The sequence below is a fragment of the Pan paniscus genome, chromosome 5 (genome assembly GCF_029289425.2).
Source record: "Pan paniscus chromosome 5, NHGRI_mPanPan1-v2.0_pri, whole genome shotgun sequence".
NCBI classification, from domain to species: domain Eukaryota; kingdom Metazoa; phylum Chordata; class Mammalia; order Primates; family Hominidae; genus Pan; species Pan paniscus.
Genome location: NC_073254.2, coordinates 58,169,411 through 58,186,409, shown reverse-complemented (window position 1 = coordinate 58,186,409; position 16,999 = coordinate 58,169,411). Strand labels below are relative to the sequence as shown.

The 16,999-nt window shown below is 49.3% G+C and overlaps 1 protein-coding gene across 2 annotated transcripts; it reads left to right on the top strand.

The window, feature by feature from the left end:
- The first annotated feature begins 304 nt into the window (after window positions 1-304).
- Window positions 305-16,936, top strand: MRPS18A (mitochondrial ribosomal protein S18A). Of its 2 annotated transcripts, XM_003833240.6 has the most exons (6): window positions 305-480; window positions 7,051-7,082; window positions 9,616-9,723; window positions 12,624-12,747; window positions 12,970-13,039; window positions 16,334-16,936. In XM_003833240.6, the coding sequence occupies exons 1-6, from the start codon at window positions 369-371 to the stop codon at window positions 16,476-16,478; spliced, it is 591 nt and encodes a 196-aa protein (XP_003833288.1). In that variant the 5' UTR covers window positions 305-368; the 3' UTR covers window positions 16,479-16,936. The 2 variants fall into 2 exon arrangements, with proteins under 2 accessions (XP_003833288.1, XP_008956990.1); XM_008958742.4 differs by lacking the exon at window positions 12,970-13,039 and having other exon boundaries at window positions 323-480.
- The last annotated feature ends 63 nt before the right edge of the window (window positions 16,937-16,999 follow it).

The window sequence follows — 16,999 nt, the reverse complement described above, 5'->3', positions numbered from 1 at the left end:
AGGTCTAGCCCCAGTCACAGAAGCTAAAAGTCCACAGCTCACGTGCAGTGAAGAGAAAGCTTTAATGACATAGGTGGGGTGTTGCGTGCGATTTTCCTAAGGAAGCCTTCCAGGAAACGAATGCAACCTTGAAGACTTGTAGGCACTGGCAGACAGGAGCTAGAAGACCTCCCCTAGATCCTTAACACGAAATGTAGGCTTGACGCAGAAGCCTCTCTTCGTATCCCAAAGCGGACAGGTGAGAGAAATGATGTGACAGGAGCAAGTGAACTACAACCCCGCCCCGCCGTTCCTGCCCCACCACTGCGGCGGCGGGCGCTGCGTTCCGGAAGCGGAAACGGACGAGAGGTCAGGGTAGGTTTTTGAAGATGGCGGCCCTCAAGGCTCTGGTGTCCGGCTGTGGGCGGCTTCTCCGTGGGCTACTAGCGGGCCCGGCAGCGACCAGCTGGTCTCGGCTTCCAGCTCGCGGGTTCAGGGAAGGTGAGTCATGCGTCCCAGCAACCTCCTGAAATTAAGAAGAGCGGCAGAGACTGCTTTCGCCAGCCCCGGTGCGCTCCTTCCTCCCTTTCCTTCGTCCGATTCTGAAACTTTGGAGGTACCGGCTCCCCAGGCGTGCTTAAAAGCCCCTTCCACACCCTGGTGCCTTATCTTGATCTCCTGCCCCCTTATCTTGATCTCCTGCCCCTTGTGAGTATTTTCACAAGGCGGAGGAGGACGGAGAGAAAAGCCTGCTTACTTAGCAGGAGCAGACAATAAACCTGTCCTAGGGCTCAGAAAAGTTTTCGGAAAGGGTTTGCATGTTAATTCTTCCTTCCATGTTCTCCGAATCGCAGTCTCTTTTATTAAAGAGTCTCTGGATCACGAAGGAAGGCCACCTGGTTACCCTCCCAGAGCCTCCCTTTCCACTTTCCCTTCTCAAAATGCTGTGATCTGATGGCGGCGTTCTCTGCCCGGGCCGCTAGTCTCCCTGTGAGGGGGAGGCCAAAGTGGAAAGGCCATTGAATAGCTGAGACATAGGCAAATGCAGGATGGTAGTTCAGCTTTTCATTAATCTTAATCTGGGAAAGCGGCCTGATTCGAGCATCAACTGAGAGTTTACTGAATGCCAAGTGCTATGCTTCAAGCTGTGAAGGAATTCTGGAGACAGAAAATACAGCCCTTTTTCTGAAAAGCTTAGGTTCTAATGAGATTATGTATATACACACTCCAATAAATGCAAGTTAGCCTTTTACGTGACGAAGTACAGGGAGACTCAGTTACTGGAAACAGCAAACCCAGTTGGAAGTTTTCATAAAGAGGATGTGTCTTGAGCAGGCTCACAAAAGGATGGAATCTGGCGGAGAGTGAAACAGTCTTTTAGGACATAGCCTTCCTTTGTGTACTCCTGGAAGCAGGAAAGGATGAGTGATGTGCAAAAGAAGAGATGTGGGGTTTTTTGAGGATCTGGCATAGTATTGGGCAGCATATCCTTTAACGAAAGCTGAGAAGTATCCAGTGGAAAAGAGTGATCATTGTTGTCAGAGGGAGCAGAAAAGTCTAAAAAGGGCCTAATGAAGGGGCCATTGGATTTGTCTCAGAAGAGGTCTCTTTGTAGCTTTCAAACAGCAATTTCAATAGAGTGGCAAACAAGGAATCCAGTTTGGAGAAATGAAAGAGATAGTTGATGAAGAGATGGAAATAGTAGGTATGTTTGAAGAATTTAGCCCGTAAGGGAAGTGGAGCATTTGCTAGAAAAAAAAGTCTGGATATTGCCTGATTAACTTATCCATTAGTAGACCCATTAATAAAGACACTAAAGAAATCATGCAGATGATAGGACTTGGATGTTTCATTTGTTCCCATGCTGCAAAATAGGCATATCTCCATACCATTTTGGGGAGTCTACCAAGTGTCAAACACTATTGGCTACAATTTGCATATTCTTATGAAATTCAAAGTTGAGGCAGATTTTGCTATGCTTCCAGAAAAAAAGGCAAGAGGAATCGTTTTGTTTTGTTTTAACAACAAATATTTGAAGTTAGACTTAAAGAATTTTTTCCTTTGGAGAGTTTGTGAAATGATGGACTGTAAGCCAGGTACAGTGGTACATATCTTTAATCCCAGCACTTTGGGAGGCCAAGGTGGGAGGATCACTTGGGCCCAGAAATTGGAGTCTAACCTGGGCAACGTAGTGAGAACGCCCACCTCTTTAAAAAAAGTGAAAAAGGATGGACTGTAAATCAAATGGGTCTCTGAAGTCCTTCATCTAAATGTTAGGTTGAATTAATATGATTCTACATGAAGGCACTACCATATTCTATATTCTTAAGAATCACCTATCTTCAAAGCTTGTAAATGAAAACATTTTCTTTTGCTAGTCTATGCATTATTTGTAAGGCATAAAGTATTATACATATAGCTAATTTTGACTAGTCTCAGCTGGTATATGTGACACCCAAACAATATTGTACACAGAGAATTTAAAGTTGTGGGAAAGAAGCTGGTTCTCTTGCTGAAAATATTCAAGCATCCTACTTTTCAAAGTATCAGATAATAATACATAATTTTAGTCAGCTCTTGAGGACTGAGCACCAATTTTCCTGTCTATGCAGACTTTCAGTCTAAAACAGTGATTTTCAACTGGGGGGCAGTTTTGTCCCCCAGTAACAATTGGCCATGTCTGCAGACATTTTTGGTTGTCACAACTGGTACTACTGGCATCTGGGGGGTAGAGGCGAGGGATGCTGCTAAACATAATGCACGAGTCAGTTCCCCACAACAAAGAACCATCTGGCCCAAAATGGCAGTCCTGCTGCTGTTGAGAAAGCCTGGTTTAAAGTTTGTCCAGAGAGATACACAAAGCCAAAAAAAGATTATTATGGAAAAAGCAAGACTGAAGGAGGACGAAAATAGAAATTGTGACTTACTGTGCCTGCTTCAAATACTGTGCTAGGTTTTCCACATACATTTATTCAGTCTTCTCAAAAACACCTTAAAGGTGGATATTAACTGTCCTCATTTTTATAAATGAGGAAATGCCGTTCCAAGGGGTTTAATAGCTTGCCCAGCATCACATGTCTAATAAGTGATGGAGTTGGAAGTAGAGCCAGCCCTCTTCCCTCTCCACCAGTAACATCACCTTGGTATTCCATGCCAGGGCCTCCCTTATTGTTCCCTCCTTCCCTGAAAGCTCTTAGCAGTTAACTTGCCAAAGACCATTTAGTGCCTTTATGGTTGGCACTGCCAGATTTAGCAAAGACTGTGTTGGATCTCATTCCTCCCTTATCCCTCTTAGAGCCCTTGTGAAGGAAATGTATTTAAAATAAAAAAAAAAAACATATTATATAAATTAAGACATGATCTGTCAGACACTTAGAGAAAGGTATATTGAAGTGAGTAAAGGCCAGAGGGAATTTGCTTCATCTCTTTCACAGTCAGTTAAGAAGGCCTTCTGGAAGACCTAACGTTTCAGACAAGGGTATGCCTGGCAGGTTGGGCAGTCCCATATAAAAGCTTTGAGAGAGGAGTAGGTTGGAGTCTTTAAAGAATTCAGGGGACATAGTCCAGAGTAACCTGCTAGTGGGAAGAAATTTTTGTGCAGCAGTAAGACGACTCATTCTGAAGCATAGGGCAGAGGGACATTCCCTCAGGGGTCCAAGGGAAAGAAAGGGGGAGGTGATGAGGGAACCAGAAACTTTAATGGTAGAGTTAAAGATGAACTGGAGGAAGCAGGGCTTGAGGCAGGAAGGTGTTTGCAAAAAGTTGTCAGTGGCCAGAAATGCAAGCACACATCCCAAACATGGCACACCTCTCCCTGACCCTACATAAGACTATTAGGGCCACTGCCCAGCCATCAGTTACTCCAGTCTTTCCTACTCTGCTTGGGCCCTGGTTTCTACAGATCCTCTCCAAGAGGGACCTTGGTCTCTGGGCACTTCAGCAGTGCCCTGCACTCCTCATCTTTTTTCACTTCCTCTTTTATTAAGCAGTTGAGTCTTTACATGGCTGCAGTTCACTGTGTCTGTTCATGTGGCCATCAAGGTTTTTTGCATTTTCTGTGTTTGTTGTTGTTGTTGTTGTTTAAGAGACAAGGTCTTGCTGTGTTGCCCAGGCTGGCCTCTAACTCCTTAGCTCAGGTGATCCTCCTGAGTAGCTGAGACTATAGGTGTCACCCTGTCTCCTCCTTTTGCATTCACTGCAATCTCACCACAATGTCATTTGTTCCACACTGTTATAATTCAGTTATCTTGGACTCCATCCTAGGCAAGTATTTACTGAAGTACTCAAAGGACCTCTTTACGAGGCATGGACTTTATTATAGTCAAGTTCCCATGCAGAGTTTTGTTCTTTTCCTCCTCTAGGGCAAAGACTGTGGCTCCTATTCTACTGTAATTCACAGTAGGTAGAATGAAGCTGTATAGTCCATAAGTGCCCAGCAAATGTGTTGCCTCACTGGGGACAGATTATTTCATGTGTATGAGAAGTGCTTATCTGGAAAGATTTTGGCCCTTAGTTCTAGTTTAGAAAACTGCTTCATCTCTTCCCTTAGCTTACTTGATACTGCCATATCTCAGAACACAAGGGTGATTCCATCTTTTTCTAAACAAGTTTTCTGTTAGTGCCTAAATCTCTCAGTCCAGCTTTTCTTAGCCACCCCCACTTCTCTTGAATAGGGAGGCAGCCAGGAACAAAATGGATCAGGTTTTGTTTGGTTTTGACACGTTTTTGTATGCACGCTGTAAATCAATACTGTTTTGATTCCTATCTCCTCTTTCCAGGGGCTTAAAATCTACTAAGGGCCTCAAGGACCAGGTTCCAACAGGGCCTTCTCCCCCTGCACTGAGACACCACCCTGATCAATGTCAGTTCAATGTGAGTTCTCAGGTCATTCCTTCTGGTTTGACAAATTGTCTCTGTTAGATAAGCATCTGCCTATTGTTTTACCCACTGGCTTCTAGTAAGATGATTCGCTGGCTCACAGTTGCTGTGTGGAGGGGGAGTTTGTGAACAGTGGAGCTTGCCATGGGCTTTGATCTGTTTTCCAGGGGCCAGTGGGATGACTTCAGGATTTGGTACTTTGCCGGGAGTGATGTGTGTTTTGTTAGACTTGTTTACCTCATGGTTAGGACCCAAGTGCCTCCACCAAGCAGGGAACCACATGTTTATCCACTTGTGTTTCAAGGCATTGTTCTTCTGCCGACTCCAGTGGTACCAGAACGTGTCTCTCCTTTGGTTCCTTTGGGGATTCTTAGAAACTTTCCCCACTACTTGTTGCTCAGATTAGGTTGTCTCTCAACTTGGTTTTTGCAAATTTGCAAAGTTGCAGGGTGCCTGGAACCCCTGCTGGACTGGGGATGTGCCCTCCTCCTACCTCCCTTCATTTCTCCCCATCCTCCGTTTGTAGGTTGATTCTGCAGGTTGACGTATTGCAGTGACCTTCCCTCTGCAGCTGTGCTGGCTTCCAGACTGAGGACCACATTGAGTCTCACCCAAATCCCATTCTTGGGTTGGTCTGTGTTCTGTACAAGTAGATCCGTGTGTGGGGTGACCCATTTTCTTTTACATGGAAAAACCTAGGTTGTCTTTGAATTGATTAGTAACTACAGTGTTCTCTGGAGAAAGCCTCAGGGCTTTTCTAGCCATTGTTATTCCTTTGTATGTCTGGAGTTGGACACTGAGAGGCTCTCAGGTTGGTTGTTTTGGAGCAGTGAGTCTTTATGAATGGGTTGCCCAGAAGACAAATGAGGGACAATTCCAAGCAGTCTGTGTCCAGTTAGGTGTTGGTCACAGAGCTTAGTGATCACAGATGCTGCCATGGGCCTCTGGTTGGGTTACAATTGCCTTTTTCCTTAGATGGTCCCTTCTCTTTTTATTGGTGTTTGTTTGTTTATTTGAGATGGGGTCTCGCGCTGTCCCTCAGGCTGGAATGCAGTGGCATGATCATGGCTCACTGCAGCCTCAACCTCCTGGGCTCAAGCAGTCCTCCCACATCACCTTCCCAAGTAGCTGGGATTACAAGTGCATGCCACCACGCCTGGCTAATTTTAGTGATTTTTGTAGGATTTTGCCACATTGCGCAGGCTGGTCTCCTTAACTCCTGAGCTCAAGTATTTCTTCCCGCCTCAGCCTCCCAAAGTGCTGGGATTACAGGCATGAGCCACTGTACCCAGTCTGGCTTCTATCTTTCTAAAGAAACTGTGTCAACATGGGAGTATCTCCAAGAACTATTTGATTATATTAGCTGAATGTGGGCTATTGGCTCATTCTGCATCTTGGTTAGGTAAGATAGGAAATGTATTCAGCCTGACAGACGTGTGCAACTGATTGTCTTGCCTTCAGATTCTCTTCTGACTGCCTCACCTAAATAGGCAAAGCACTGAGGGTGTCCCTCTCTGTTTGGAATGGCAATACTTGAAATTCTTCTTGGACCCAGTATCTTCATGCTCCTTATTCCTACCTCGTCCATCAACACTCTCCAGTATAGATAATAAAATGCAACCCTGCAGGGAGAAGAGGATTTCACTCAAGACTCCCAGGATGTGTTCTAGGAGTGAACTTGTCTTTTTGCTCATTCACTGGGGTGCCACTGGAATAGTGTTAGTTCAGTGCTATATCTTACATTGTAAACTCTTCAGAGCAGAAACCATTCTTATCTGATTCTCTTTGTGCAGGAACACACACCGCCTGCATACTTTTGAAGGTCTTTTAGATACCACTACCCCACCCTCTTTTATTGCTAGCCACCGTAGGACAGGATCTGACCAATTCCTTTGGATAGAACCAAGATAAATCTTTGCATAGAAAGGCAAAAACAGTGCGGAACTCCTTAATCCCATACCAGAGAGGTGATGCTACCTGGGTATCCTGGGCTTGCCCCCACCCCGCCTCAAGGGCATAGAGCCTTGGCACTAGTGGGGTGAACCCTGCATGCTTTCTGTTCCAGGTGGAGACCGTGAGAGAGTACAGATGGAAGGCTGCTTTTTTCCAGATGTGTAGAATTTGAGCTGTTATTTGAAACTCTCTGTTCCTTATTAAATGGCTGACCTAATTTTTCGCCCTTTATCTCCGTAGTGGTGGAGATCCAAGAAGGGAAGACAACTATAGTAAGTATCGTTGAGTTGGCCATGTATAACCTCTTTAACGCTTGGAGCTGCCTGGCTGCTCCTCTGAGGGAGGGAGGGGCCCAAACTGGACACCCGGCTCCAGGATCAGCTCCCTCGCCGCTCCTCTGAGGGAGGGAGGGGCCCAAACTGGACGCCCAGCTCCAGGATCAGCTCCCTCAGTGACCATAAATCCCACAGCCTACTATTTTTCAAGCTGTGTGCTATAGTGTGGTTAATCAGGAACAGTTGCTGTGCCTGGGCTGAGGTATCTGCTATTTGATGAAAGTGGCCTTTTGTGTAGCAAGGTCTCAGAGGCCTTTGCTGATAAGCTCTTTGGCGGGTGTTGAATCAGTTTCCCAAAGGGGAAACTAAGGCATTGTTGCACGCCTAGAGAGCCAGAGTAAGTTGACCCAGAGCCAAGAGCCTGGACCTCAGTTCCTTTCTTTTCTGCCTAGAATGGCTAAACTGCTCCTTAAATGATGCATTTAAAAAGTGACATTCTCCCGGCCCTGGCCTCACTAGCTGGCGCCCTGGCTTGTCTGTTGGTAAGAAAATTGGAACAATGCTTCATCTACCCACTCCCCCGTTTCCCTCCCTGGGCCCATCCCACCTCCCTTCCTTGGGGAGTCATGGGGCCTACATTATCCTATAATCCTTAAAAGACAACAACGCTGTTTTCACATGGCCTTCTGTGCCTCCAAGAAATCCTCAGTCACTGCACAGAGCTCCCAGAGGCCTCTGTAACTTCCATGTCAACCAGATATTTAACCCTTTAGGTAGCCAGCCAAGCTCAATCCTCCCCAAGGCAGTCTTATTCCCAGGACAAGTCCATTGGGTCTCCCCCTAGAATGCTCCCTCTGCCTTTCCACTACTTAGCCTCAAAACAGTTCTTTTTAGGGGACCCCCCCCCCCAATCCCCTTAGGGTACCTTTTAGGCTCCTTGATTCAAAGCCAAAACAAGCATTCACTCTATCAACTCCATGCTGGAGGAGAGAAATACATCTGACTTTTGAGTATAAAGAGCGTTTTTCACGTGGGGCATGAGTCTGCTGTTTATAGAATAGATGTGGAGGCATTGTGGCCTATGAGAGCCCTCAGGGGAGGGAAGAGCCCATCCATGCCTTTAGCGGCATGGCCATGGCTGACTGGATATTATTCTCTCCCCTGTGAAATAAGATCAGACACCTACCTCACTAGATTCTGGAGGTTAAGTGAACTAATATATGTGAACCATTCTTAGCACTGAGCCACACATATAATGGGGAGTCAATAAATGTTAGCTCTCCCCACCCCCTAACCCCCAACCCACTGCAACCTGCCTCCCAAGGCCTACCGTGTACTTGCGAATTTTCTCTAACATCTCAGTTTCTGGTATAGTTGTGATTGCCATGGCAGAAGGAGGGTAGCAGTGCCCTGCACAGCCAAGTAGTACTTCCAGCCCCTTTCCCCCGTGCCACTTCTCCCCCAGGAGACAGTGTTGCTTCCCTTCCAAAGCCTCTCAGACCCGTCCCAGCCTCACTCTCATAACCCACAGCCTCAGTCAGCCAGGCTTTCTAAACTCCCCTCTTGCAATTGGAGCTAATTCCCAGGTCGTTGGTTTATTGCGCTTAGTAATTCCAAGGCTGTATCACAGGATACGGCAGCGATAGGGAGGTCATTTCACACTTGGCCTCAGCAGGGTTTAAAAGGTGGCATCCAAAATGATAAAAGCAAGGAGCATGACAGAGAAATGTATCCTCCCATCTGTATCGTGTTAGTTTTTTCTTTCTTTTGTAAAGAGAGAACGAGTGCACGCATATCTGCTTATATGGCACAGCCCGGGTTTTTTCAGCCTTGCTATTCCTGGCATTTGGGGCTGAGTAATTCTTTGTTGTGAGGGCTGTCCTGTGCAGTGGAGGATGGTTAGAACATCCCTGCTAGATGCAGTAGCACTCCCTCCCCCAGTCGTGACAATTAAAAATGTCTCCAGACATTGCCAGATGTCCCCTGGGGAGCAAAATCACCTCTGGTTGAGACCCATTGGCATAGCCTTAGCTCTGTAAGATAAAGCTGGGAACTGCAGTTTCCCGCTAGGAGGACATGTGGGATGGGAGGGAGGCTTTCTTTGGACTCTATATCCCTGTGCCACTTAAAACTTTTTACCATGTGCATGTATTACTTTCCCCCAAAAGCCAAGGAGGGGAAAAAGTATAGTGTTCTGGTGCCTTTGTTTTTTTCTTTTGAGGAAGGAAAGGTAGCATTCAATTGATAGAGCAAACCCCTCTCTCCCTCTTGACACTGGTATTAAGTTCAGATGGTTTCCATTACCCCTGTAGGCCACCAAACCACATCCCTGTAGCTATCTCAAGGCCTAGCATAGGGCAACTACAGAATAAACACCACAGTTCAGGCAGAGAAACCTCTTAGCTACTCCCACAAGAACCCCCAAGGTAAACTTTCACCAGCATTCCCATCATTTTGGGGTTTGTGCAAAGATAATGTGGCTCCACGCAGGCCCTGTCTCTCACACTGGCTCACTTTCTCTGTCTCCTAGATTGAAGGCCGTATCACAGCGACTCCCAAGGAGAGTCCAAATCCTCCTAACCCCTCTGGCCAGTGCCCCATCTGCCGTTGGAACCTGAAGCACAAGTATAACTATGACGTGAGTCTGGGTACAGAGACACTCGGTTCTGTGTGTCATGAAGTTCTCAGATTCCCTGGTTAACTGGAGCAGCATGTCCCCGCTGTAGCTACTGCTGCATTTCATGGAACCACCAGAGATGGCAGCATTTTGTCCAGTTGTTCTCAACCCTGGCTGCACATTAGAATCACCTGGGGAGCTTTAAAAAATAATGATGCATGGGCTCCACCAGGTCCTCCCAAGCCACTTCATAGATGTGGTCTCATTCACCGCAGCTCTCCCTCTGAAGAAGACCCATCACCATCTTCGGTAGCCTAGGAGACTGAGGTCACAGTGTGGAATCAGCCTCGGGGGGTGGGGCCTGAGCATTTTTTCAATGCTCTCCCGTGGTTCTAATGTGCAACCAGGGTTGAGAGCCACTGATTGAGTTTGTGGTCTGGTTGTGCCTCAGACCACTAGGGCCCTTAACTCAGCTCGCAGGGGTTGTACTCTTGTGGGATGGAATCATGATCTGGGTTTGGCTTTCCTCTTTTATGATGAGGGTGTATTTGAACATGGTCTTGGTTCTCACTGTGATCTGGGAACACATTACCTTGTCGTTCTGTATTGGAGCTATAAAGATACCTGATTGCTCAAGCTCTTCTAGTGCAGTCGTTTCCAGGGAAAAAAGACAGTAGTGAATAATAACAACAGCTAACATTGAGTGCATACTCTGTCGGGCACTGAGTACTTACCTGTTTTAATTCACTTAGTTTTCACAGTAACCCTATGAAGTAGGTACTAGTTTCATCCTCATTTTACAGATGAGGAAATTTGAGACATGGAGACGTTTGTGAACTTGCCTCAGATCCCCCAGCCAGTATCAGAGCTGGGATACAAACTCCAGGGACGAAAGCCCAGGCAGATCCCATGCTCCTAATGACTACACTACCTCCTCCCCAGAGATGGGGAGGGCGTGGGACTAAGGACACAGCCCTGGAGAAATCCTTACTTGTTCTTCAGAGCTCTCACAGGTGACATGAAACACCCTATTTTTGGGTTTCAGGTGATTCAGGCTCTGGGCCAGTTTGACCTGCAGGTTGTCCCTGTGCCCCTTTGTGGAATAGGATGACTAAAGGCAGAGATCCTGGTCAGGTGATAAGAGCAGGAGAAGCCACATGCCCATGGGATCTGAACAGAGTGACCCAACTAATCTCGTGGGCTGGAAGCCTTGGCTTGAGGCCACCCTGAGGGTTGGGGGGGGTTCTTTCTGTCCTGGGGCCCTTCTCCTGATGGCCGCCTGGAGTAACAGGAAGCAAGCACACAGGCAAGGGGCAGTGTTCCCAGCCGCTCACCATGCGGAAGTTAGTGGGGTTGTGGGCATCCTTGGAACCTCAGCTGCTGATAGAAAAGCAAACCCCACACCCGCCCAACCACTGTAGGGCACTCTTCCTACCAGCCTTTTCCAGGAAACATACTTGGCTCTCTCCAGCAGAAGAAATCTAATCCCGTCTGAGGTAAAGGCTAAAGTTGTTTTTCCTCTTACCCCTTTCCACTCAGAGCACCATTATCCTGAGCTGCACAAAGCTGTTAGCTTGCTTGGCAGCCTAGGGTGGAGGGCTGGGGCCTCCAGCCCAGTTGATTAGCCCTGGATTAATCCAATCCAAGTTCTTTTCATCAGATTCTGAAAAGTACAGGGGTGGGGAATTGAAGGCCTGGGTCCCTCAGGAACTGTCCAGTGATTAAAACAAATCTGTAGTTATGCAGCAAGGCGCCTGCCAGGGCAGCAAGTTGGTTTGTGGAACTTGACTGCTAAGATTGGCATGCCAGGCCCTTGCAGGGAGGGGAATGGTGAGTTTTCTTTAACCCCTTAAGCCATTCTATGACAGCGGGGTCTTGCTATGTTGCTCAGGCTGGTCTCGAACTCCTGGGCTCAAGCAGTCTGGGAATTGTAACATTTTAGACCTGGCAGGGAGGTGGTCCCTTGTCTTGATTCTGGCTCTGCTTATCTATTCCTTTGACCTGTCCCAGGCAGCCTGGTGGGCATGTGATGGTCTGAAGGAGGCCCAAGAATCCACTCAGATCTGGTCACAGGGGGCCTAGATCATGTGAGATTAAACTTCACAACCCTGGTTCCTTCCTCCTTGGCTTTTATGCCTTCCTCGCACTTCAGAGGGAATGGCAGGAGGTGGAGGGGCTGTTTGCATATACTCTGGCTTGTGGTATATAGACTTTGAGGTCTAAAATGTTACAGGTTTTTCCTCTTGTGTGGAAACATATGGCATGTCTCCTAACCCTATCTGAGCAGACATTTTGTCCAAGAAAGATGCTTCAGGTACATAAAAGATTGGTGACCCTTCTTGAAGAGTTTCTGTTCTCTAACCTAGTCTATCAGAAGATGATCTCACGAGGCTGGGTGTAGGGGCGCACACCTGCAATCCCAGAACTCTGGGAGGCCGAGGCGGGCAGATTGCTTGAGCCCAGGAGTTCAAGACCAACCTGGGCAACATAGCGAGACCCCATCTCTACAAAAATTAGCCAGGCGTGGTGGCACGCACCTATAGTCCCAGCTACTCAGGAGGCTGAGGTGGGAGGATCACTTGAGCAAGAGATTGGGAGGCAGAGATTGCAGTGACCCGAGATTGCGCCACTGCACTCCAGCCTGGGCAACAGAGTGGGCCCTTGCCTCAAAAAAAAAAAATCTCATAGAGAAGCTGGGAGCTCTTGGGGTTGATAATGGGGTACAGAAAATCTTACTAAGTTGGGATTAACCTTTGTTGGGTGAAGGTAGCAGACCCATGTACAAAGCTCTGTGTGGAGGAAGTGATCTCAGCTAGGTTCCCAGGAGATATCAGCCTCCCCTGTAGACCATGAAGCCCTAGCTTCCCGGCATCAAAAGCAAGCCCAGCTGACCCTCATCCCCTATTTTCGGTTTCCACTAGGATGTTCTGCTGCTTAGCCAGTTCATCCGGCCTCATGGAGGCATGCTGCCCCGAAAGATCACAGGCCTATGCCAGGAAGAACACCGCAAGATCGAGGAGTGTGTGAAGATGGCCCACCGAGCAGGTAGAAGGCCCTGGGGACCAAGAGGGGCAGAGGGCTGCAGGCACTCTCTCCCCACCCAGCTGCCCCATGTTTCAGCCCCTCCTGGAAGAAAAGTGGATATCCAGAGTGTTAATTATACTCACCACCCAATGCCAACCTTCCCGCTCCCTTGGGCTTTCCCTCTGGCCCCCTCAGAGCTGCAGAGGGAGCTGCAAAGACTATCCCCTCTTCCCCGCCACTCAGGTCTATTACCAAATCACAGGCCTCGGCTTCCTGAAGGAGTTGTTCCGAAGAGCAAACCCCAACTCAACCGGTAAGCAAGCCTGGGTGTGAACAACCTGAGCATTCTGCGCTCAGGAAAACTAGGGTGCACCTTGGCTGTCTGTTCCATTCCCTGCCAGCTTAAGCATCCACCCCCATCAGTCCACCCCTGCTGCAGTCTTCGCTTCTTCCGTTGCCTTCTTTGCCAACCTCAGCCTCTTTCCTCCCCTGTAGGGCCCTTAGCAAAGGCGCAAGGAGGGTAGAGGCCTGCTGATTGGGCATTAGAATGTGCTAATCCCCCGTTTATGACATCACACTGGGTGGCTGTGGGGATGTCAGTACTACAAATTTTCAGTATCCTAGCTCTCTCCAGCGCTGGGGTTATTAGAGGACAGAAGGCCTTAGAAATGGGAGGGCCTCCTGGGTTAGTGCCACTGAATACAGCTGTGCAGGTCGCACACTGGACAACTTCAGGGCAACATCCATGTAGACTAGGTCACAAATAGTGCTCCCCAGAGTTGTAGTTAACAACCTACACAGCGCCATGTGGCAGCCTAGGAGGCCCTGAGTTCATACAGAGAAGGAGAGGATGGCCTGCAGACCTTGGAATCACTTTGTCTGCCTTCTAGTCTAAGCAGGACCCTGTAGAGTGGAAGCAGATTCTTGTCTAACATTCAAGCAGCTGTCCCATTGCAAGTTCCCTTCTTCCCTCCTCTCTGGCATCAGCACACTCACATAGTCTTAGATCTCTAGTATCCCCTTGTTGAGAGTAGAGCCAGGTCTGTAGAATTGATTTGAGGGGGTTCTTCTCCCTACCAATGGCCCTTTCCTCCTGTCCAGCTGGTGGTTCCCAGACTGGAATGAGGAACATATTAGGTTGGTGCGGAAGTAATTGCAGTTTTTGTCCTTTTTTAATAGAATTGCTCTCTGTAAGGTATCAAAGATGACTGACGCAAAGCAAACACCTCAGCCCCCAGCAGGCCTCCTAGGCTGATCCGCACCAGAATTCAGGCATGGAGGGTAGGGGGTGTGGGATGTGGGAATGCAGGGCTTCTTCCTGGTACCCTGCCTCTCTGTCCCTGGGGGCTAAGTCAGAGCTGGACCTTTACCAACACCATGCCAGCACCCTGGCTGTGTGCCCATCTCTACCTGTGCCCCCCACATTGCTAGCTCAGCCATCTGCCAGCAGCTCTTGGGGAGCAGGACATGCTAACCTCTTCCTATGTCCCCTAACTACGCTATGGACCATTTGGGGGTTGAGCCCACCCCCTCTGGCTTTTTAAGAGACAGCAGCAGGCCTGAGGACACAATCCATCCTGCCTCAGGCCTTTGAAGCTAGGCCAGGCGCCCTCCCATACATCCGGCATCCTTTAACGTGACACAGGATTGATGATGTGTGGGGGCTAGTCGGTTGCAAAAGGCCACGCTGAGCGGGAGGGGGAGTTCAGGCTACGAAGGAAATGGGTTCCCTTGCAGGGGAGTCTCATTTAATGCTGCCATGCATGGGTCCAGGCTCCGCTGGGGCCTGGCGGAGCCATGCTTTGTCTGCTGCTGTGTCGCTCCTCCTGCTGCCCCTTCAGGAGAGGTAGGAAGGGGCTGGTTTAGGAAAGAGACTTAGTTCTTGCTAGAGCTGGGGTGTTCCCAAAGAGCTGGCTGGAGGCCACCCGGCCCACCCCCTGCCAGCTGGCCGCTCCGTGTGGCGCAGGCATCAGGCCCAAGGCCAGCTAAAGCCCAGCTTCCCTCTCCAAGGCATGGGAGAAAGAACAGCTTTAGGGCGGTAGCTCTGGAGAACCTTTCCAGCTTTTCCTCTGCATCCCCAAATCTCAATGAGCACCCTTCTGGGGAGCCTGCTCCCATACCCCATCTCTTCATGTACCCCTCTGAAGCCTGGGAGAGGCCAGCAAAGGGGCCATCCCTGGTCCCCTCCCTTTACCTTACTCTTCTGTCACCTAGCACCACCGACCATAGAAAAAGCAGTCCCCTCACACCTGTAATCCCAGCACTTTGGGAGGCCGAGGCGGGCGGATCACTTGAGGTCAGGAGTTCAAGACCAGCCTGGCCAACATGAGGAAACCACGTCTCTACTAAAAATACAAAAATTAGCCACGCGTTGTGGCGGGCGCCTGTAATCCAAGCTACTCCAGAGGCTGAGGCAGAAGAATTGCTTAAACCCAGGAGGCGGAAGTTGCAGTGAGCCGAGATCGCGCCACTGCACTCCAGCTTGGGCAACAGAGCAAGACTTCGCCTCAAAAAAAAAAAAAAAAAAGCAGTCCCTATAACTAGCCTCCTTCACAGTCATCATCCTGGCCAGGGCAGTGACAATTCCAGGAGACACATGGAAGGCCCTCCCCTCCCTGCCCAGCACACACTTGGAGTGCAGGCCAGCAACTCCCGCAGCTTCTGTCAACGCAGGGCTGGCAGCAGAAGACCAAGGTCCAGCGGAGCTCAGTTGAACTGCATAAATCAGCAATCATTTTTTCACTTCTTTTATCTAAGAGTTTTTAGCTAAGGTTATTGAGTTTTTAAATAAAAAAGCCTTTTCTTTGATGGTCTCTAGAGACAGCTGGGTTGAGCCCCAACCTAGAATGGAGGCAGGGGAGGATTCCTGGCCTTTGTCATGGCTGAGCTTTCAGAATGAAGGATGGGCCTTTCTGGACAGGATCCAAGTTTTATTCTGGACAGAGTAAAACCCAATCCTAGCCGGCATGAGCCACTTTTCTGGGAACTATCAGGGCCCTGGCCATCCCCAAAGGAGGCCAAAGGTCCATGGGCGGCAGCCATCTTTCCCCACCCCCCTCCTATTTACAGGAACCTTCCTAGGCTAGGGCTGCGCCCACGGGCCCTTACCCCTTGATTCCCATCACAGGTTGGGTGAGGGGCAGGGGTCTTATACCAGTTATAGTACCCTGGGGAGTTCCCTGAAGGCTGGGGTAGCTGAGTGAGCCAAATGGGGAAGAGCAATGGGTTCCTCCAGAGCCTTACATCAGCTCTTCTCGCCCCATGGCTGAGGCCAGAGAGGAATGATCTGCTCTTCAGGCAGCCTCTTCGCCACCTTTTCCTCAGCAAACACACACCAACATTGACATTTACAAAGACCAAGGGAGCTTGTGGCCCTGGGCTGCCTGACCCTGGCCACACAGGCTTGCGGCAGCAAGAGCCCAGCCCATCTGTTTACAGGACGCTCAGCAGTTACTCCCAGGAAAATCCCTGCACTTCAGGAAAGGGAAACTGGTGAAAGGATTTGCTTGCCCAACCGTGGCCTGGCCTGAGGAGGTAGTGCTCCACTCTCCCACGTCCAGCTTGGGCCCCCAGCCCTCACAGGCACCTCTTTGTTCTCCCTCCACAGGTACCTGACGCGCTGGGCTCCTGGCTCCGTCAAGCCCATCTACAAAAAAGGCCCCCGCTGGAACAGGGTGCGCATGCCCGTGGGGTCACCCCTTCTGAGGGACAATGTCTGCTACTCAAGAACACCTTGGAAGCTGTATCACTGACAGAGCAGTGCTTCCAGAGTTCCTCCTGCACCTGTGCTGGGGAGTAGGAGGCCCACTCACAAGCCCTCGGCCACAACTATACTCCTGTCCCACCCCACCACGATGGCCTGGTCCCTCCAACATGCATGGACAGGGGACAGTGGGACTAACTTCAGTACCCTTGGCCTGCACAGTAGCAATGCTGGGAGCTAGAGGCAGGCAGGGCAGTTGGGTCCCTTGCCAGCTGCTATGGGGCTTAGGCCATGCTCAGTGCTGGGGACAGGAGTTTTGCCCAACACAGTGTCATAAACTGGGTTCGTGGGCTTACCCATTGGGTGTGTGCTCACTGCTTGGGAAGTGCAGGGGGTCCTGGGCACATTGCCAGCTGGGTGCTGAGCATTGAGTCACTGATCTCTTGTGATTGGGCCAATGAGTCAATTGAATTCATGGGCCAAACAGGTCCCATCCTCTTCATGACAGCTGTGAGCTCCTTACTGTGGGAGAGCTGCAGGGAGCCAAGGTGGGCTGCCTAACACACTTGC